General features: G+C 36.1%; 1 protein-coding gene across 2 annotated transcripts in view; it reads left to right on the forward strand.

Moving 5' to 3' along the window:
* Positions 1-23,055, forward strand: part of STXBP5L (syntaxin binding protein 5L) — a 324,426-nt gene that overhangs the window by 51,139 nt on the left and 250,232 nt on the right. For both annotated transcript variants that reach the window (XM_069554728.1, XM_069554732.1), the window contains exon 3: positions 5,574-5,671. In XM_069554728.1, the coding sequence (XP_069410829.1) occupies positions 5,574-5,671 (98 nt within the window). The remainder of the gene's footprint in view (positions 1-5,573; positions 5,672-23,055) is intronic.

Below are 23,055 nucleotides of genomic sequence, written 5' to 3' on the forward strand. Positions count from 1 at the left end.
GATGATACCATCCAACTATCTCATTCTCTGTCAGCCTCTTCTCTTCCTGCCTTCAATCTTTCCCAGCATTCAGGTCTTTTCCAGTGAGTTGGCTCTTCACATCAGGTGGCCAACACTTTGGAGCTTCAGCATCAGTCCTTCCAATGAATATTCAGGGTTGATTTCCTTTAGGATTGACTGGTTTGATCTCCTTGTAGTCCAAAGGACTCTCAAGAGTCTTCTCCAGCACCACAGTTTGAAAGCATCAATTCTTTGGCATTCAGCCTTCTTTATGGTCCAACTCTCACATCCATACATGACTACTGGAAAAACCATAGCTCTGAATATATGGACCTTTGTTGGCAAAGTGATGACTCTGTTTTTTCAATATGCTCTCTAGGTTTGTCATGGCTTTTCTTCCAAGGAGCAAGTGTCTTTTAATTTTGTGGCTACAGTCACTGTCCACAGTGATGTTGGACGCCAAGAAAATAAAGTCTGTCACTGTTTCCACCTTTTCCCCATCTATTTGCCATGAAATAGATGGCATGAATGATCATTTTCTGAATGCTGAGTTTTAAGCCAGCTTTTTCACTCTGCTCTTCAGCTTTATCAAGAGGCTCTTTAATTCCTCTTCCCTTTCTGCCATTAGTGTGGTATCATCTGCATATCTGAAGTTATTGATATTTCTCCCATCAATCTAATTGATGTGCGTCATCTAGCTGGGCATTTTGCGTGATGTACTCTGCATATAAGTTAAATAAGCAGGGTGAAAGTATACAGCCTTGACATACTCCTTTCCCAATTTGGAACCAGTCTGTTGTTCCATGTCTAGTTCTAACTGTTGCTTCTTTACCTGTATACAGGTTTCTTAGGAGGCAGGATAAGGTGGTCTGGTGTTCTCATCTCTTAAAGAATTTCCACAGTTTTTTGTGATCCACACAGTCAAATGCTTTAGTGTAGTCAATGAAGCAGAAGTAGATGATTTTCTGAAATTTCCTTGCTTTTTCAGTGATCCAACAGATGTTGGCAATTTGATCCTTGGCCTTTTCTAAATCTACCTTATATGTCTAGAAGTTCTCAGTTCACATAGTTTTGAAGCGTAGCTTGAAGGAATTTGAGCATTACCTTGATAGCATGTAAAATGAGAGAAATTGTGTGGTAGTTTGAGCATTCTTTGGCATTGCCCTTCTTTGGGATTGGAATGAAAACTGACCTGTTCTAGTCCTGTGGCCACTGCTGAGTTTTCCAAATTTGCTGGCTTATTGAGTGTAGCACTTCAACAACATCCTTTTTTGGGATTTGAAAGAGCTCAGCTGGAATTCCATCACTTTCACTAGCTTTGTTCATAGTAATGCTTCATAAGGCCCACTTGACTTCACACTCCAGGATGTCTGGCTCTGGGTGAGTGATCACACCATTGTTGTTATCTGGGTCATTAAGACCTTTTTTGTACAGTTCTGTGTTTTCTTGCCACCTTTTCTTAATATCTTCTGCTTCTGTTAGGTTCATATCATTTCTGTTCTTTATTGTGACCATCTTCACATGGAATGTTCCCTTGCTATCTCTAATTTTCTTGAAGAGATGTCTAGCCTTTTCCATGCTAATGTTTTCCTCTATCTCTTTCCATTATTCACTTAAGGCTTTCTGATCTCTCTTGCTATTCTTTGGAACACTGTATTCAGATGTGTATATATATCCTTTTCTCCTTTGCCTTTCATTTCTCTTGTTTTCTTAGCTATTTGTAAGGCTTCCTCAGACAGCCATTTCGCCTTGTTGAATTTCTTTTTCTTGAGTTTGTTTTTGGTCACTGCGTCCTGTACAATGTTATGAACCTCTGTCTGTAGTTTTTAAGGTACTCTATTAGATCTAATCTCTTGAATCTATTTGTTACTTCCAATGTATAATCATAAGGGATTTGATTTAACAAGTGAAGTTGATTTAAGTCGTGCCTGAATGATCTAGTGGTTTTCCCTACTTTCTTCAATTTAAGTCTGAATTTGGCAATAAGGAGCTCATGATCTGAGCTGCAGTCAGCTCCTGGTCTTGTTCTTGCTGACTGTATAGAGCTTCTCCATCTTTGCCTGCAAAAATATAATCAGTCTGATTTTGGTGTTGACCATCTGGTGAAATCCATGTGTGGTATCCTGTCTTGTGCTGTTGAAAGAAGGTATTTGCTATGACCAGTATGTTCTCTTGGCAAAATTCTGTTAGGCTTTGCTCTGCTTCATTTTGTAATCCAAGGCCAAAGTTGCCTGTTACTCCAGGTATCTCTTGACTTCTACTTTTGCATCCAGTCCCCTGTAATGAAAAGGACATCTTTTTTTGGTGTTTGTTCTAGAAGATCTTGTAGGTCTTCATAGAACCGTTCTACTTCTTGTTTTCAGGCATTAGTGCTTGGGGGCATAGGCTTGGATTACTGTGATGATGAATGGTTTGCCTTGAAAATCAACCCAAGTCATTTTGTCATTTTTGAGATTGCACTCAAGTACTGAATTTTGGACTCTCTTGACTATAGGGGCTACTCCATTTCTTCTAAGGGATTCTTGCTCACAGTAGTAGATATAATGGTCATCTGAATTGAATTCACCCATACCCATCCATTTTAGTTCAGTAATTCTTAAAATGTTGATGTTCACTCTTGTGATCTCCTGTTTGACCACTTTCAATTTACCTTGATTCATGGATCTAACATTCCAGATTCCTATACAGTATTGTTTTTTTTTACAGCATTGGAGTTTACTTTCACCACCAGATACATCCACAACTGGATGGTATTTTTGATTTGGCTCAGCCTCTTCATTCCTTCTGGAGCTATTTCTCTCCTGTTTTCTAGTAGCATATTGGACACCTACTGACCCGGGGACTTCATCTTTCAGTGTCAGATCTTTTTGCCTTTTCATACCGTTCATGGGGTTATCATGAATGGAGTTATTCAGCAAAAATGCTGACTTTTTTTTCCATTTCCTTCTCTAGTGGGCCACATTTTGTCAGAACTCTCCACCATGACCCATCTATCTTGGGTGACCCTACATGATATGGCTCATAGCTTCATTGAGTTACGCAAGACTGATCCTTGTCATCATTTTTCTTAGTTTTCTGTGATTGTGGTTTTCATTCTGTCTGCCCTCCGATGGATGAGGATAAGAAGCTTGTGTAAGCTTTCTGATGGGAGAGACTAGCTATCAGGAAAAGTGGGTCTTGCTCTGGTGGGCAGGGCCATGCTCAGTAAATCTGCCACTTTTCTGCTGATGAGTGGCTTGCTAATATTTTGGGGAGGGATTTTTATATCCATATTAATTAATTAGTAGTCTTCAGTTTTCTTTGCTTGTGATGACTTAATTTCCAGGATCAGGGTAATATTGGCCATAAAATGAGTTGGGAAGTGTTCCTACCTCTTCTGTTTGTTTTTTTTTTTTGAGAGAAACTATATTCTGATTATTATTATCCACATTAATCTGCATAAGAATTATGAGTATCTTCCTCTTGAAAATTTTGTTTATAAGTCAAAACAAGGACAGTTGAGAATGAAGAGGGAAATACCTCAGTTAAGGATCATGAATAGAAAGTGGGTTTTGTTGCTAAATATATTTTTTGCCAATTTAGTTGAGAATTCTTTGGAGATTATAGAACAATAGTTCGTTGTTTAAAGATATTGTGGTATATTCATACTATAATGAGCTCTACAATCTTTAAATAGGTTGAAGTACATCTAAACGTATTTTTTTGTAGAAATATTTCTATAATATGCTACTAAGTAAGAAAAATACCCACTTCTGGGCATACACACCGAGGAAACCAGAATTGAAAGAGACACATGTACCCCAATGTTCATCGCAGCACTGTTTATAATAGCCAGGACATGGAAACAACCTAGATGTCCATCAGCAGATGAATGGATAAGAAAGCTGTGGCACATATACACAATGGAGTATTACTCAGCTGTTAAAAAGAATTCATTTGAATCAGTTCTGATGAGATGGATGAAACTGGAGCCAATTATACAGAGTGAAGTAAGCCAGAAAGAAAAACACCAATACAGTATACTAACACATATATATGGAATTTAGGAAGATGGCAATGATGACCCTGTATGCAAGACAGGAAAAAAGACACAGATGTGTATAACGGACTTTTGGACTCAAAGGGAGAGGGAGAGGGTGGGATGATTTGGGAGAATGGGAATTCTAACATGTAAACTATCATGTAAGAATTGAATCGCCAGTCCATGTCTGACATAGGGTGCAGCATGCTTGGGGCTGGTGCATGGGGATGACCCAGAGAGTTGTTGGGGGGAGGGAGGTGGGAGGGGGGGTCATGTTTGGGAACGCATGTAAGAATTAAAGATTTTAAAATTAAAAAAAAATTTAAAAAAAAGGAAATAAAAAAAAGAAAAATACAGATTTGGTTATATATTAGTTAATATGCTTTTGCATATATATTCTTATATGCTTTAAAGGAAAATGAGAAATTTATGCAATGAACTGTACTTTGTTTTATCTGGGGAATGAATTTTAGATACACTACATGCTATGTTTAATCTTTTCATCTTTGAATATTTACGAAAGCAATATATTATAAAAATATTTCCATTAGAAGTAGTTTTTAGAGCACTAAAAATTTGACTGAACAAGATACAGAATCTCTTTTTTCCTGACCTATGTGAGTCCTCTTTTTTTAAAAGGTTCTAGCATATTTCATTTTGAAATTAATTCATCTAATATTGCATATTCCTTTTTTACATGTTAGTCTTATCTCTTTTGTGATATTATGAGCTCTTTATATTTTTCTTTTCTTTCTTTCTCATTGTGATATTATGAAACCTTTCAAACATACAGTGGAGTTGAAAGAATCATACTGGAACACTCATATTATTTATATGTTAAAGCACAAATATTATTATACCATTTTATGAGTTTTGACTAAAGTATACACATGTAAAATTCAAACCTTATCAGAATATAGAATATTACCTTCACTTAGTAAAGTTCCTTTATGCCCTTTCTAGTCAGTTCTCTTCAGGTCAACCACTTGTCAAACTAAGTGGTCAAAGTCAAAACCAGTTCTGATTTTTTTCACCATAGGTTAGTTTTGCTTGTTTATATGTTTGTAATAATACTATACATACTCTTTTGTGTATTGCTTCCTTTACTTAGCATAATGTTCTTGAGAATCATCCATGTTTTTGTTTCTGTCATTAGTTTTTATTATTTAATTGTTGAGTTAGTCTATTGAATGCATATACCACAGTTTTGATGTTTGATTCTCTTGTTTGTCATTTGAGTTTTTTCTAGGTTGTTAAAGCTGTTAGGGGGATACTTATACAAATTAATATGTGGACATATGCTCATTATTTTCTTGGTTACGTACATAGGAGTGAACTTTCTGGGTCATAGGACAGGTATATGTTTAGTTTTTAAAGAACCGCAACATGTTTTTCCATAGTGTTTGTGATTTAACACTCCTGCCAACAACACTTGGTGGTCTTTTTTTATAAAATTAATTATTTTAGTCATTCTGCTGGTTGGATAGTGGTATCTTGTTGTGACTTTAATTTTTATTTCTCTGATGACTATTTTCAGTATTTTCTCTTTCAGACAGTTCGGCATGGTTTTCCTTATCAGCCCACCACATTAGCCTTTGATCCAGTTCAGAAAATCTTGGCTATTGGGACGAGAACTGGTGCTATACGAATGTATCCTTAATTTTGTTTCATTATTTACTATATTAATACCAATTACATTTCCTTAAATATTCAGGTAAGTGAAATGTTTATGACCAAATAAATTTTATTGTTTCTTTAGACATGAGTAACCCACGTCATCAAATTAATTGGTATATTTTTAATGTTTGTGAGATAAGTATTCATGTCCCTTTTAAAATCCTTGATATTGGTGATTTGTGTTTTGAGTTTTTTCCCTGGTTAGTCTAGACGCTAGAAGCTTATTAACTGTACTGATTTTCATAAGAAGCAACTTTTGGTTTCATTGTTTTTCTGTATTATTTTCCTATATTTTATTTCATTGATTCCTGATTTGGTCTTTTTTATTTCCTTTCTGTTGATTAATCTTGGGTTTCGTTTTATCTTCTTTTTCTGGTGTTCTAGGGTGAAAACTGAGGTCATGGATTTGAGAAATTTCTTCTTTTCTAATATATGCCTGTAGAGTTGTAAATATCCTCCCAGATTTTGTTTTAGTGTCATCCCAGTTTTGTAAATAAACTTTTAAGATAATTAAAGACTTGTGCAGTTTTTAAGAAGTAATATAGAAAAATCCCATGTACTTTTTAGCCAACTTCCCCCAATAGAAATATCTTAAACTACTAGTATACTACTACAACCAGGAAATTGATATACTCGAGGTAAAGAGCATTTCTATCACTGCAGAGATTTCTCATGTTGCCCTTTTAGAGCCGCATCCTTAACCTCCAGTTCCCTCAGCCTCATCCTTGACTCCTGACACTTGTTCTTTGTTTCAATAATTTTGTCACTTTAAAAATGTTATATAAATGGAATCATACTGTATGTAACCTTTTGAGGTTTGCTTTGTTCACTCAGCATAATTCTCTGACGACTCATTGAAGTTGTTGCATGTATTAATAGTTGAATTTTTTTTTATTGTTGAGTAACATTCCATGGTAGGGATGTACCACAGCTTGTTTAACCTTTCACTTGCTGAAGGATATCTGGATTTTCAGTTTCTGATTATGATTAAAGCAGCTATGAACATTTGTGTGCATATTTTTGTGTGAACATAAAATTTCACTTCTCTTGTATAAATGTCCAGGAGAGCAGCTGCAGGGGTTGTGCAGTAGCTGCATGTTTAGTTTTATGAGAAAATCCCAAACTGTTTTCCAGAGTGATCACAATATTTTTATTCCCACTAGTAGTATATGAGTGGTTCTGTATCTCTATATCATTACCAGCATTTAGTGTTACTATAGCCATTCTGATCACTTTCTGATGATGTCTCATTATGGTATTCTTGTATAGTTTAGATACTAATCTTTTGTCAGATATATGGTTTGCAGTTATTTTCTTCAGTCTTTTTCTTTTGTTTGTTATTTCATTTTTAAACTTTTTTAAAAATTTAAGTACTTACTTTGTATTAGTTTCTGATGTACAGTAAAATGATTCATATATGTATATCTTTTCTATTCCTATCCATTATAGCTTATTACAAGATATTGTATATAGTTTCCTATGCTGTACAGTAGGACCCTGTTGTTTATCTGTTTTATATATAATTGTTTGTATCTGCTAATCATAAACTCCTAATTTATTGTTTCCCCTTCTATCCCCTTTAGTAACCATGTTTCTTTTCTATGACTGTCAGCCTATTTCTGTTTTGTAAGTAAGTTCATTTGTATCATATTTTAGATTCCACATATAAATGGTATAATATGATATTTATTTTCTTCCAGTCTTCAACTTATCTTTTCACCCACTTAATCAGACTTTTAGAGTCCAGTTTATCAGTTTTTCCTTTATAGGTTGTGCTTCTTTGATATCACCTTTTAGAACTCTGTCTCACTTTGTCTCTTATTTTCTTTTTTCCCCAAATTATAGTTATACATTTTATATTTAAATACAGGTTCCTTTTTGAGTGAACTTTCTATCGTCTTGTTTGCTTTTCATAGTAAGGTAGTACTGGATTCATAAAATGAACTGAGAAATGTTCTCTCTGCATCTGTTTTCTGGAATATTTTGTATAAAATTGGTGTTAATTCTTTATATGTTTGTAAGTATTTTCTAATGAGAGGACTTGGACCTGGAGACTATGAGATTTTATGTTACAGATTCACTTTTAAAAATTAGTTATAGGACTACTTTAGCTTTCTATTTTATTTGGATAGTTTGTAGTCTGTCTTACTAGTGGTTTGTAAATTTTTATTGATTTTTTTTTAGGAACTAGCTTTTGTTTAATTGCTTTTGTTTTATTCTTTCCATTTTTCCCTGAATTATCTTTAGTATTTCTTTGAGCTTATTTTGCTATTTTTTTCTAGTTTTTTGAAGTGGGAGCATGTTATTGATTTGAGAATTTTCATTCTCTTTTCTAAGGTATACATTTAGTGTTATTAATTCTCCTCCCAGCACAGTCTTAACTGATTCCACAAGTTTTGATATGTGTGTTTGAATTTTCATTCAGTCATATATAGTTTTAAAAATTGTCTTTGAGACTTTGGTCTGTTTTTATTTTATTTTTTTTTTTACTTTTACAATACTGTATTGGTTTTGCCATACATTGACATGAATCCACCACAGGTGTACATGAGTTCCCAACCCTGAACCCCCCTTCCACCATCCTCCCCATATCATCTCTCTGAGTCATCCTAGTACACCAGCCCCAAGCATCCTGTATCCTGTGTCAAACCTAGACTAGTGATTCGTTTCTTACATGATAGTATACATGTTTGACTTCTTTGAATCATCAATTACTTATGAAGTATTTTAGTTAAATGGCAAGTGCTTGGAAATCAAAAACAAGAAAATTTCCAGTTTTGACTCCATTATGGTCAGAAAACACACACTTTATGATTTTAATTCTTTTAAATTTGTTGAGATTTGTTCTGTGGCCTAGGATATGATCTGTCTTGGTAGATACTCTATAGACTATGGAAGAACATGAAAGCATTCTTTTCTTTCTGAGTGGATGTTTTATATTTGTCAACTAGATACTGGTTGATTATGTTGTTGAGTTCTATATTCTTGCTCATTTTTGTCTGGTAATTCTTGTCAAATCCCTAGAGTAGAGTGAATTAGAAACTCCAACTCTAATTATGGATATATTTATCTCTTTCTAGCTTCATTAGTTTTGGCTTTCTGTATTTTTAAGGTCTGTGGTTTGGTATGCACACATTTAGAATTGTTATACCTTCCATGGATTGACCCCTTTATCATTATGTGATGTTTTTACTTATCTCCAGTAATTTTCTTTGCTCTGAAATTGACCTTATGTGATTTTAGCATAGCTACTCATACTTTTAAAAAACAAATTAATGTTTACATGTTATAGCTATTTCTATCCTTTTACTGTAAACTTATGTCATTGTATTTGAAGTGAATTTATTGTATATAGAATATTGTTTGATTATTTTCTTTCTTTTTTTATTGAGATATAATGGACATAAAATGTTATCTTAGGTTCATATGTACAACATAATTATTCAGTATCTCTATGTATTGTGAAATGATCAGCACAATAAGTCTGGTTAATGTGTCATCACACATAGTTGCAAAAACTTTTTTTCTTCTGATGAGAATTTTAGAGATCTACCCTCTTAGCAGCTTTCAATACACAGTAGAGTAATATTAACTATAATCACCATGCTGTGCAGTACATCCTCAGATCTTATTTTATAATGAAAGTTTGACTTTTGAACGCCTTCATCGATTCTGCCCACCCCACACCTCCTACGTTTGGCAACCACCAATCTGTTCCCTGTTTCTATGTGTTCAGTATTTTTGTTTGTTTGATTTTTAGATTTCTGTTTTTTAGTGTGAGTGTATAGTATTTGTCTTTCCCTGACTTGTTTGAGTCAGCATAATGCCTTTGATGTCCATCCATGTTGTCACAAATGGCTAGATTTCATTCTTTTAATATGGCTGAGTAACATTCTGTTCTCTGTCTATGTATATCATATTTTCTTTATCCATTCATCCATCAGTGGACAATTAGGTTGTTTCCATGTCTAGGCTATTGTAAATAATTCTGGAATAAATATAAAGGTACAGATATCTTTTTGAGTTAGATTTTCATTTCCTTCTGATAAATACCCAGAAGTAGAATTGTTGGATTGGGTGGTAGTTCTATTTTATTTTATTATCTTTTAAAAATATTTAAAATTTTGTACTGCAGTATAGTTGATTAACAGTGTTGTGTTAGTGTCAAGTGAACAGCAAAGTGATTCAGTTATACACATATACGTATTGTTCTTTTTCAAATTCTTTTCTTGTTTAGGTTATTGAAGCATACTGAGCTGAATTCTCTGTGCTATACAGTAGGTCCTTGTTGGTTAGCTGTTATAAATATAGTAGTGTGTACATGCCCATCCCAAACCTCATTATGTTTTTCATAGTGCTTGCACAATTTACAGTCTCACTAACAGTGCACAGGGGTTCCGTTTTCTCTATACCCTTGCCAACAGCTGTTATTCCTTGTCTTTCTGATAATAGCCATTTTAAGAAAGAGATAATATCCCATTGCTGTTTCATTTGCATTTCCTTGATAATTAGTGATGTTGAGTGCCTTTTCAATACCTCTTAGCTGTCTGTATGTCTGTCTTTTTTGCAAAAGAATCCATTCAGATCCTTTGCAAGTTTTTAATTGAACTATTTGTTTTGCTGTTGAGTCATATGAGTTCTTTATATATTTTGAATATTAATCCCTTATCAGATGTGATTTGCAAATATTTTCTTCCATAGGATAGGTTGCTTTTTTATTTTGTTAACAGTTTCCTTTGCTGTACAGGAAGGAGCTTTTTAGTTTGATGTAGCCACACTTTGTTTTATATTTTGTTGTTATGTTTTGTTTTTTTTGTGTCAAGTCTGAAGAATCATTGCCAAGAATCGTTTCCAGGAGTTATTCCTTATATTTTCTTCTAGGAGTTTTATGGTTTCATGTCTTTTGTCCAAGTTCTTAATCCATTTTGAGTTAATTTTTGTATATAGTGTAAAATAGTGGTTCAGCTTAATTCTTTTGCATATGGCTGTCCAGAAAACTCCAGTGATGCACTTTTTCCTGCATCATTTATCGAAGAGACGTCCTTCCTCTGTTGAATATTATTGGCTTCCTTGTAAAATACTTGTTGACCAAATATGAACTGGTTAATTTTGGGGATCTTGATTTTATTGCATTGGATTATGTGTTGGCTTTTATGCCAGTATCATATTGTTTTGATTACTTATACCTTTGTAATAGTTTAAAATGAAGGAGCATGATAAGTCTAGCTTTGTTCCTCTTTCTTAAGATTGTTTTTGCTATTTGAGGTCTTTTGTAGTTGTGTACAAATTTTGGGATTATTTGTTCTAGTTCTGTGAAAAGTGCATGGGTGTGTTTCTAGGAATTCCACTGAATCTTTAGATTGCCTTGGATGGTATGGACATTTTTAACAGTGTTAATCCTTCCATGCATGAGCATAATATATCTGCCCTATTGTTTATGGTTTCAGTTTCTTTCATCAGTGTCTTATAGTTTCCAGTATACATGTCTTTCACTTCCTTAGGTAAATTTATTCCTAGGTCTTTTATTCTCTTTGTTGTTGTTGTTGTTCTGTCACTGAACAATCGTATCCAACTCTTTGCGACCACAGGGACTGCAGCTTGCTAGGCTTCCCTGTCCTTCACCATCTCTCAGAGCTTGCTCAAACATGTCCATTGAGTTGGTGATGCTGTTCCAACCATCTCCTAGTCTGCCATCCCCTTCTCCTGCCTGCAGTCTTTCCCAGCATCAGGGTATTTTCTAATGAGTCAGCTCTTTGCTGCTGCTGCTGATGATGCTGCTAAGTCGCTTCAGTTGTGTCCAACTCTGTGCGACCCCATAGACGGCAGCCCTCCAGTCTCCTCCATCCCTGGGATTCTTCAGGCGAGAACACTGGACTGGGTTGCCATTTCCTTCTCCAATGCATGAAAGTGAAAAGTGAAAGTGAAGTCGCTCAGTAGTGTCCGACTCTTAGCAACCCCATGAACTGCAGCCTACCCGGGTCCTCTGCCCATGGGATGTTCCAGGCAAGAGTGCTGGAGTGGGTTGCCACCACCTTCTCTGCAGCTCTTTGCATCAGGTACCAAAGTATTGGCGCTTCAGCGTCAGTCTTTCCAATGAATAGTCAGGATTGATTTCCTATAGGATTGACTGGTTAATCTCCTTGCAGTCCAAGGGACTCTCAAGAGTCTTCTCTAACGCTATAGTTCAAAAGCATCAATTCTTTGGTGCTCAGCCTTCTTTATGTTCCAACTCTCACATCTGTACATGACTACTGGAAAAACCATAGCTTTGACTAGATGGACCTTTGTTGGAAAAGTCATGTCTCTGCTTTTTAATATGCTGTCTAGGTTGGTCATAGCATTTCCTCGAAAGAGCAAGCATCTTTTAATTTCATGGCTGTCTTTTAATTTCATGGCTGCACTCACCATCTGCAGTGATTTTAGAGCCCAAGAAAATAAAGTCTCTCACTGTTTCTATTGTTTCCCCATCTATTTGCCATGAGGCAATGGGACCGGATGCCATGATTTTGGTTTTTTGAATGTTGAGTTTTAAGCCAGCTTTTTCACTCTGCTCTTTTACTTTCATCAAGATGATCTTTAGTTCCTCTTTGCTTTCTGCCATAAGGGTGGTGCTATCTGCATATCTGAGGTTATTGAAATTTCTCCCAGCAATCTTGATTTCAGCTTGTGCATCATCTAGTGGGGCATTTTTCATGATGTACTCTGCATATAAGTTAAATAAGCAGGGTGATGGTATACAGCCTTGACGTACTCCTTTCCCAATTCAGAACCAGTCCATTGTTCCATGTCTGGTTCTAATTGTTGCCTCTTGACCTACATACAGGTTTCTCAAGAGTCTGATCAGGTAGTCTGGTATTCCTATCTCTTTAAGAATTTTCCACAGTTTGTTGTGATCCACACAGTCAAATGCTTTTGTGTAGTCAATGAAGCAGAAGTAGATGTTTTTCTGGAACTCTCTTGCTTTTCGTATGATCTGATGTATGTTGGCAATTTGATCTCTGGTTCCTCTGCTTTTTCTAAATCCACCTTGAACATCTGGAGGTTCTTGGTTCATGTACTGTTGAGACCTCGGTTGGAGAATTTTGAGCATTACTTTGCTAGCATGTGAAAGGAGTGCCATTGTGTGGTAGTTTGAAAATTCTTTGCAACTGTCTTTCTTTGGGATTGGAATGAAAACTGACCTTTTTCAGTCATATGGCAATGCTGTTTTCCTAATATACTAGCATACTGAGTGCAGCACTTTCACAGCAGTATCTTTTAGGATTTTGAATAGCTCTGCTGGAATTCCATCACCTCCACTAGCTTTGATCATAGTGATGTTTGCTAAGGCCCACTCGACTTCACACTCCAGAAGTCTGGCTCTAGGTGAGTGATTACACCATTGTGGTTATCCAGATTATTAAGATCTTTCTTGTACAGTTCTTCTGTGTATTCTTGCCACCTCTTCTTAATATCTTCTGCTTCTGTTAGGTCCATATCATTTCTGTCCTTTATTGTGCCCATCTTTGCATGAAATGTTCCTTGGTATCTCTAATTTTCCTGAAGAGATCTCTAATCTTTCCCATTTTATTATTTTCCTCTACTTCTTTGCATTGTCGACTTAGGAAGGCTTTCTTATCTCTCCTTGCTATTCTTTGGAACTCTGCATTCAAATGGGTATATCTTTCCTTTTCTCCTTTGCCTTTAGCTTTTCTTCTTTTCTCAGCTGTTTGTAAGGCCTCCTCAGGCAACCATTTTGCCATTTTGCATTTCTTTTCTTCAGGATGGTTTTGTTCACCTACTCCTGTACAGTGTTTTGAACCTTCATCCATAGTTCTTCAGGCACTCTGTCTATCAGGTCTGATCCTTTAAATCTGTTTGTCACTTTTTCTGTATCATCATAGGAATTTGATTTAAGTCATACCTGAATGGCCTAGTGATTTTTCTTATTTTCTTCAATATAAGTCTGAATTTTGTTATAAGGAGTTCATGATCTGAGCCACAGTCAGCTCCTGGTCTTGTTTTTGCCACTCTATAGAGCTTCTTCATCTTCAGCTGCAAAGAATATAAACAGTCTGACTTTGGTATTGACCACCTGGTGATGTCCTTGTGTAGAGTTGTCTTGTGTTGTTGGAAGAGGGTGTTTCCTATGACCAGTGTGTTCTCTTCACAAAGTTGTTTTAGCCTCTGCTCTGCTTCAGTTTGTACTCCAAGGCCAAACTTGCCTATTACTCCAGGTATCTCTTGACTTTTGCATTCCAGACCCCTGTGATGAAAAGAACATGTATTTTGGTGTTAGTTCTAAAGATCTTATAGGTCTTTAGAGAACTGTTCCACTTCAGCATCTTTGGCATTAGTGGTTGGGGCATAGACTTAGATTACCGTGGTAGTAAACAGTTTGCCTTGGAAATAAACAGATGATTCTGTTGTTTTTGAGACTGCACCCTCGTACTGTATTTTGGACTCTTGTAGACTATGAGGGCTACTCCAGTTCTTCTAAATGACTCTTGCACACAGTGAAAGTGAAAGTGAAGTCACTCAGTCGTGTCCGACCCTCAGCGACTCCATGGACTGCAGCCTTCCAGGCTCCTCCATCCATGGGATTTTCCAGGCAGGAGTACTGGAGTGGGTTGCCATTGCTTTCTCCGTTGCACACAGTAGTAGGTATAATTGTCATCTGAATTAAATTTGCCCATTCCAGTCCATTTTAGTTCACTTATTCCTTTCTTTAATATAAATTTATTTATTTTAATTGGAGGTAATTACTTTTCAATATTGTATTGTTTTTCCCATACATCAACATGAATCTGCCACGGGTGTACACGTGTTCCCCATCCTGAACTCCCCCTCCCACCTCTCTCCCCATCCCATCCCTCTGGGTCATCTCAGTGCACCAGGCACAAGCATCCTGTATCATGCATCGAACCTGGAAAGGCGATTCGTTTCACGTATGATATTATGCCAAATCATCCCACTCTTGCCCTCTCCCACAGAGTCAAAAATACTGTTCTATACATCTGTGTCTCTTTTGCTGTCTCACATACAGGGTTATCATTACCATCTTTCTAAATTCTATATATATGCATTAGTATATTATATTGGTGTTTTTCTTTCTGGCTTACTTCACTATGTATAATAGGCTCCAGTTTCATCCACCTCATTAGAACTGATTCAAATGTATTCTTTTTAATGGCTGAGTAATACTCCATTGTGTATATGTACCACAGCTTTCTTATCTATTTGTCTGCTGATGGACATCTAGGTTGCTTCCAATTCCTGGCTATTATAAACAGTGCTGTGATGAACATCAGGGTACACGTCTCTTTCAATTCTGGTTTCCTTGGTGTGTATACCCAGCAGTGGGATTGGTGGGTCATATGGCAGTTCTGTATCCAGCTTTTAAAGGAATCTCCACACTGTTCTCCATAGTGGCTGTACTAGTTTGCATTCCCACCAACAGTGTAAGAGGGTTTTCTTTTCTCCACACCCTCTCCAGCATTTATTGCTTGTAGACTTTTGGATAGCAGCCATTCTGACTGGTGTGAAATGGTACCTCCTTGTGGTTTTGATTTGCATTTGTCTGATAATGAGTGATGTTGAGCTTTTTTTCATGTGTTTGTTAGCCATCTGTATATCTTCTTTGGAGAAATGTCTGTTTAGTTCTTTGGCCCATTTTTAGATTGGATTGTTTATTTTTCTGGAATTGAGCTGTAGGAGTTGCTTGTATATTTTTGAGATTAATTCTTTGTCAGTTGCTTCATTTGCTGTTATTTTCTCCCATTCTGAAGGCTGTCTTTTCACCTTGCTTGTAGTTTCTTTTGTTGTGCAGAAGCTATTAATTTTAGCTAGGTCCCATTTGTTTATCTTTGCTTTTATTTCTATTATTCTGGGAGGTGGGTCATAGAGGATCCTGCTGTGAATTATGTCAGAGAGTGTTTTGCCTATGCTCTCCTCTAGGAGTTTTGTAGTTTCTGGTCTTACGTTTAGATCTTTAATCCATTTTGAGTTTATTTTTGCGTATGGTGTTAGAAAGTGTTCTAGTTTCATTCTTTTACAAGTGGCTGCCCAGTTTTCCCAGCACCACTTGTTAAAGAGATTGTCTTTTCTTCATTGTATATTCTTGCTTCCTTTGTCAAAGATAAGGTGTCCATCAGTTCAGTTCTTCAGTTCAGTCACTTAGTCGTGTCTGACTCTTTGTGACCCCATGAATTGCAGCACGCCAGGCTTCTATGTCCATCACCAACTCCCAGAGTTCACTCAGACTCACATCCATTGAGTCAGTGATGCCATCCAGCCATCTCATCTTCTGTCATCCCCTTTTCCTCCTGCCCCCGATCCCTCCCAGCATCAGAGTCTTTTCCAATGAGTCAACTCTTCGCATTAGTTGGCCAAAGTACTGGAGTTTCAGCTTTAGCATCATTCCCTCTAAAGAAATCCCAGGGCTGATCTCCTTGCAGTCCAAGGGACTCTCAAGAGTCTTCTCCAACACCACAGTTCAAAAGCATCAATTCTTCGGCACTCAGCACAGGAAAAACCATAGCCTTGACTAGACGGAGCTTTGTTGGCAAAGTAATGTCTTTGCTCTTGAATATGCTATCTAGGTTGGTCATAACTTTTCTTCCAAGGAGTAAGCATCTTTTAATTTCATGGCTGCAGTCACCATCTGCAGTGATTTTGGAGCCCCCCAAAATAAAGTCTGACACTGTTTCCACTGTTTCCCCATCTATTTCCCATGAAGTGATGGGACCAGATACCATGATCTTCGTTTTCTGAATGTTGAGCTTTAAACCAACTTTTTCACTCTCCACTTTCACTTTCATCAAGAGGCTTTTTATTTTTTTTATTTTTTCAGTGTTAAAGGTCTATTTTATTTAGAAGATAGCAGGAGAATCCATCCTCAAAGCATGAGGGCATGGCAACCCAAAGACTTGAAGGGAAGAGAGTGGAGGAGCACATGGGGGAGGGGGAGAGAGAGAGGGAGAGAGAGAGAGCGCTTTGGCTCCTCCTTATATATTTTTTTTCCTCCACCTGGGCCTGCCCTATGCAAATTGGGCTTAGCCAGGAGTGCTGTTTGTTCTACCTGAAGTCTTCACTCTGGTCCTCGGACCTTCTCTTTTTCTATTTTCTCAGGCTTTTCTCTTCCTTGTGTTTTAGCCACTGCCATTTTGGACTCCTTGTCCCTATTCTACCTACCTAACATTCCCCCCTCAAGAGATGGGAGGCCCAATTCTTTGGGAATAGGGGCATCAAGGTCTTTCTGGCTACTTCTTGCTGAACTGGGGCAGCGAGGGGTATTGGACCTCCCCCTCATCAAGAAGCTTTTTAGTTCCTCTTTACTTTCTGCCATAAGGGTGGTGTCATCTGCATATCTGAGGTTATTGATATTTCTCCCGGCAATCTTGATTCCAGCTTGTGCTTCTTCCAGCCCAGTGTTTCTCATGATGTACTCTGGGCTTTCTATTTTGTTCCATTGATCTATAGTTCTGTCTTTGTGCCAGTACCATACTGTCTTGATGACTGTGGCTTTGTACTAGAGCCTGAAGTCAGACAGGTTGATTCCTCCAGTTCCACTCTTCTTTCTCAAGATTGCTTTGGCTAGTCGAGGTTTTTTGTATTCCATACAAATTGTGAAATTATTTGTTCTAGCTCTGTGAAAAATACCGTTGGTAGCTTGATAGGGATTGCATTGAACCTATAGATTGCTTTGGATAGTATACTCATTTTCACTATATTGATTCTTCCAATCCATGAACACGGTATGTTTCTCCATCTATTAAGTGTCCTCTTTGATTTCTTTCATCAGTGTTTTATAGTTTTCTATATATAGGTCTTTAGTTTCTTTAAGTAGATATATTCTGAAGTATTTTATTCTTTTTATTGCAATGGTGAATGGAATTGTTTCCTCAAAATCTCATTCTGTTTTCTCATTATTAGTGTATAGGAATGCAAGGAATTTCTGTGTGTTGGTTTTATATCCTGCAACTTTAATATATTCATTGATTAGCTCTAGTAATTTCCTGGTGGAGTCTTTAGGGTTTTCTATGTAGTTCACCAATTCCTAAAATGTCGATGTTCACTCTTGTCATCTCCTGTTTGACCACTTCCAATTTGCCTTGATTCATGGACCTACCATTCCAGATTCCTATGCAGTATTGTTTTTTACAGCATCAGACTTTACTTCCACCACCAGACACATCCACAACTGGATGTTGTTTTTGTTTGGCTCAGCCTGTTCGTTCCTTCTGAATTTTTTCTCTGCTCTTCTGCAGTCGCATATTGGGTGCCTGCTGACCTGGGGAGTTCATCTTTTAGTGTCAGATCTTTTTGCCTTTTCATACTGTTCATGGGGTTCTCAAGGCAAGAATACTGAAGTGTTTTTCTATTCCCTTCTCTAGTGGGCCACATTTTGTCAGAACTCTCCACCCTGATCCATATGTCTTGGGTGGCCCTGCACAGCATAGCTCATAGTTTCATTGAGTTAGACAAGGTTGTGATCCATGTGATCAGTTTGGTTAGTTTTGTGTGATACAATTGCAAGTGGTATTGTGTTCTTAATTTCTCTTTCTGGTAGTGTATAGAAATGTAACAGATTTCTGTGTATTAATTTTGTATTCTACAACATTACTGAATTTATATATCCTAGTAGTTTTCTGGTGAAGACTGTAGAATTTTCTATGTACAGTATAGTCATCTGCAGTGAGTGACCATTTAAGTTCTTCCTTTGCTGTTTGACTCCCAGATGGGTATGTACAGTTTCTTGGTGAGTCCTGTCAACATACTCATCCCTGAAAAAGGAGGGTGGTAATTGATACTGCTTCATTTCAAGTGGGTGGGGTGGAAGTTCACCTTCCCACTGTGCTCCAGTGACATCAGGAGATAAAGGAATCATAGTATCAATCACTTCTCCCTGCATCACCTTGGTTTCCCTCATTGATGTGAATAGTTGTTTAGCTCCTATTAGGATTCTCTGATATGATTTGGTTGCTGACTAGCCTTGCATCACCCACCTTGTTCAGTCTTGTTGCAGTCAAGTGGAAGTTAGGATTCTGCTTCCAAATTATCACCTTGATGACTTGGGGTGCTAGGAGGGTGTGAGTGAAACCTAATGATAACTAGCCCCACCTTATACTAGCTCATTCAACTTGTTGCCACAGTACTCCAGTGCTGCCATATCTTGTTGGAGAAATTAAAATAACATCCTTATACTGGTAAGAAGATAGAAAATCAACTGCTGATTTAGACTCAATAGTACTACCCCATCAGGGTTGTATTGCTGCCCCCTGCCTCCACTGCTGTGGAGATGGAAATTCAGCATCCTGCTTAGTGCACTGATATAACCTGGCAGTGGAACAAAGTGCTACCTGCTTCTTCCAGGCAGGAGATGGGTGATTAGCAACCTGCTTATGTCCTTAAATACCAGTTACTATAGGATTTAAAGTGTACTCTGCATGGCGGGAATGAGATGAGGTAGATGATCAGCTCCCTAGTCAGCCCTCTTGAACTCCATGGAGTGGGAAGGAGGAAAGTATGGTTTTTTCGTTGTTGTTTGGATAGAATAGGATGGATAATCCCACAGTTTGCTTTTAGCCCACCGTCTTCTCAGTCCTTTTGGAGAATAGCTTTTCTTGGATTTTTTGTTTTTGTCTTTATTTTTTACCTGTGCTAGTTGGTGGTACTGGGTTGAAAACTTCTGCACTGCCCTGTCTAGCATATATGGGACACAAAGGAAACTCAAGGAACTCACTACTGTGTCATTCCGCAAGTCCTGAGATGCCTAGAAACTTCTTTCTTTTTTTCTACCTCAGAGTTTACTTTTGCTTGTTTATAATGTTATCTCCAGGGTTTTTGCTCTTGTTTTCAGTTATGAAGGACAGAAATTGGGAGTAATAGTGCTGTTCCCTCTTGGCAGAATTGTAATTCCCCATCCCCAAATTTTAACATGCTGTGTTTTCCTTCCATTCAGCTTGAATTATTTTCTAATTTCTACTTGTTTTCTTTAACTAAGGGTTATTTATAAATGTTTTATTTAGTTTCTAAATATTAGAGATTTTTCTATAATTCTTTCCGTATTGATTTCTAATTTAATTCCATTGTGGTCAGACAGTATATGAACTGAATCCTTTTAAATTCATTGAAGCTTATTTTATGGTCCTGTCTGTGGCCTATCATAATAAATGTTAAATGAATGAGTATTTTGAAATGAATGAATATTTTGCTATTGTTGGTTGGATTTATCTGTAAATATTAATTAGGTAAAATTGAGAGTTATTCAAATTTATATTTTTACTGATTTTATCTACTTCTAATAACTGAGAGAGTGGTATAGAAATCCCCCACTATTGTTTTAGATAGATCTGTTTATCCTTGCAGTTCTATCAGTTTGTTTTGTTTTATTTCATGTATTTTGAAGCTCTGTTTTTAGTTGGGTAAACAGTTAGGAGTGTTAAGTCCTTTTGTTGAGTTGACTCTTTTAACATTATAAAATGACCTTCTTTGTCTCTGGTAATATTCTTTGATCTGAAATTTACTTTTTCTGACATGAATATAGCCACTAAAGCTTTATTTTGATGAGTATTAGCATGGTGCATATTTTTCCATCTCTTTTATCTTAATCTATTTGTGTCTTCACATTTAGTGTATTCTTAGAGGCAGCATCTAGTTGGATATTGCCTGTTTTCCTAAGTTGACCATCTCCATGCTTTATAATTTTTATTTACTTTTATATTAAAATAGGTTTATGTTTTAACATAATATATATTTTTAAGAGATGTTACTTTTCTTTTTAGAGAATACATTAGTCATTTCAAATTTCACCCTTCAATATTTTCATATAGTAAATCTGACTTTTTTCTTTTAATATACAGTTCTATGAATTAAATACAAGTATACCTCATTTTATTTTGCTTTGAGATACTTATTTTTATAAATTGAAGGTTTTTGGTAACTCGTGTCTTCAAGTCTATCAGTACCATTTTTCTAATAGCATTTGCTCACTTAGTGTCTCTGTGTCACTTTTTGTTAATTCTTGCAATGTTTCAAGTCATCCACCAGCAAAAACAGTATGACTCACTGAAGGCTCAGATGATGTTTAGCTCTTTGCAGTAATTAAGTATTTTTAATTAAGATATGTACATTGTTTTTTTTTCGTTTGTTTTTGTGCATTGGTTTTTTTTAAGACATAATGCTGTTACACACTTAATAGACTACAGTATAGTATAAATGCAATTTTTATATGCACTGGGAAATCAGAAAATTTGTGTGACTTGCTTTACTGTGACTATTTTCCCCCATTAGTTTTATAGTTTTAGGTTTTTAATTTAAGCTGTGATTCATTTTGAGTTAAGTTTTGTATATGGTATAAGGATGGGATCTGCATTACTTTATATGTGGATATTCAGGTGTTGTGGTAATATTTCCTAAAAAGAAGTCTATCTCCATTAAATTGTCTTGATGTCCTTGTTGAAAATCAGTTGACTAAATATGTGAGGATTTATTTCTAGAGTCTCAGTTCTGTTCCAGTTAGCTATATGTCTACTCTATTTCAGCACCTCATTGGTTTTGATTTCTGTAGCTTTCTATACACTTTGACGTTTGAGTCTTCCAACATTATTCTTATTTTTTAAGGTTTTTTAAAAATATCGTGGGTCTCTTAAATATCCATATGGATTTTTGTCTGTTGTCTATTTCTGTGAAAATCATTGTCTTATCTATTTCTGCAAAAAAAAAAAAATGCAGCTGGTATTTGGATAGGGATTTCTTTGATTTTGTATTTGGAGTGTATTACCACCTTAACAATATTAAGTCTTTTGATCTATGGGCATTAGATGTCTTTCCACTTGTTAGGTCTTTAATTTTTTCATTTAAAAAGTGTTTTCATTTAAACATTGAAAAAAATGTTTATAGTTTTTAGAATACATGTTTTGTACTTCTTTTGTTCAATTTATTGCAGATTCTTTTATTACTTTACTACTGTAAATATAATTATTTTCTTAATTTTTGGATAGTGCTTTGTTAGTATATAGAGAAAGTTGATTTTTGTACATTGATTTTGTTACCTGCAGCCTTAATGTTACCTCTTTTATTAGTTGTAATGATTTTTCAGTGTATTTCTTAGGATTGTGTGCAGACATACCTTGGAGATATTGTGGTTCCAGACCATTGCAATAAAGCAAATACCACAATAAACTGTCACATGAAGTTTTTGGTTTCCCAGTGGATATATAAGTTATGTTTACACTCTGCTGCTGCCTATTAAGTATGCAGTAGTATTATGTCTGAAAAAATAATGTACGTGCCTTAATTGAAAAATACTTTATTGCTTAAAATGCTAATCATCATCTCACAATGCAGGGTTGCCATAAACCTTACATTTGTAAAAAAGCTTCATGTCTGAGAAGTGCTAAAAAAGTAAAGCACAGTAAAATAAGGTATACCTGTATGTACAAGATCATGTTATCTACAAATAGTTTTAGTTCTTCTTTTCTAATCTGGGTATCCTTTATTTCTCTTGTTCAGTTGCCCTGGATAAAACCTCTGGTACATATTTGTCTCATTCTTTGTCTTAGAAGGAAATTACTCATTGTTTCAGTAGTATGACATTAGCAGTAGGTTTTTTGTACATGCCCTTTATCATATTGAAGAAATTTCTTTCTATTGTTAATTTATTGAGAGTTTTTACCATGAAGGTGTAGAAACTTTTTTCAAATACCTTTTCTTCACCTCTTGAAATGGCCAAGTAATTTTTGTCTTTTAGTCTGTTGATAATATATGTGTTACATTAATTGATTTTTTTTGTTGTTAAACCAGTGTTGCATTCCTGGAGTAAATCTTACCAGATCATAATAAATGACCCTTTTTAGATGTTGCTGGATTCATTTTGATTATTTTTTTGCTGAGTATTTTTATGTCTGTATTAGTAAATTATTAGTCTTTAGTTTTCTTTCTTTGTAATATCTTTGAATCAGCTATCAGGGTGAAAGTGAAGTTGCTCAGTCGTGTCCAACTCTTTGTGACCACATGGACTGTAGCCTACCAGGCTCCTCCATCTATGGGATTTTCCAGGCAAGAGTACTGAAGTGGATTGCCATTTCCTTCTCCAGGGGATCTTTCCAACCCAGGGATTGAACCCGGGTCTCCCTGATTGCAGACAGACTCTTTACCGTCTGAACCACTACTGGCCTAATAGCGTCTTATGGGAAGTGTTTTCTCTTTTGATTTTTAAGAGAGTTAATGAAGAATAGGTAATAATCTTAACTTTTTGGTATATTTTACCAATGAATGCATCTGGGCTTTTCATCCTGGATAGTTGATTACTAAATCAGTTGCTTTAAAGGACTATTCAGATTTTTTTCTAATCAGTTTAGGTAATTTATGTATTT

This window comes from Ovis canadensis, chromosome 1 (assembly GCF_042477335.2).
Source record: "Ovis canadensis isolate MfBH-ARS-UI-01 breed Bighorn chromosome 1, ARS-UI_OviCan_v2, whole genome shotgun sequence".
Classification (NCBI taxonomy): Eukaryota; Metazoa; Chordata; class Mammalia; order Artiodactyla; family Bovidae; genus Ovis; species Ovis canadensis.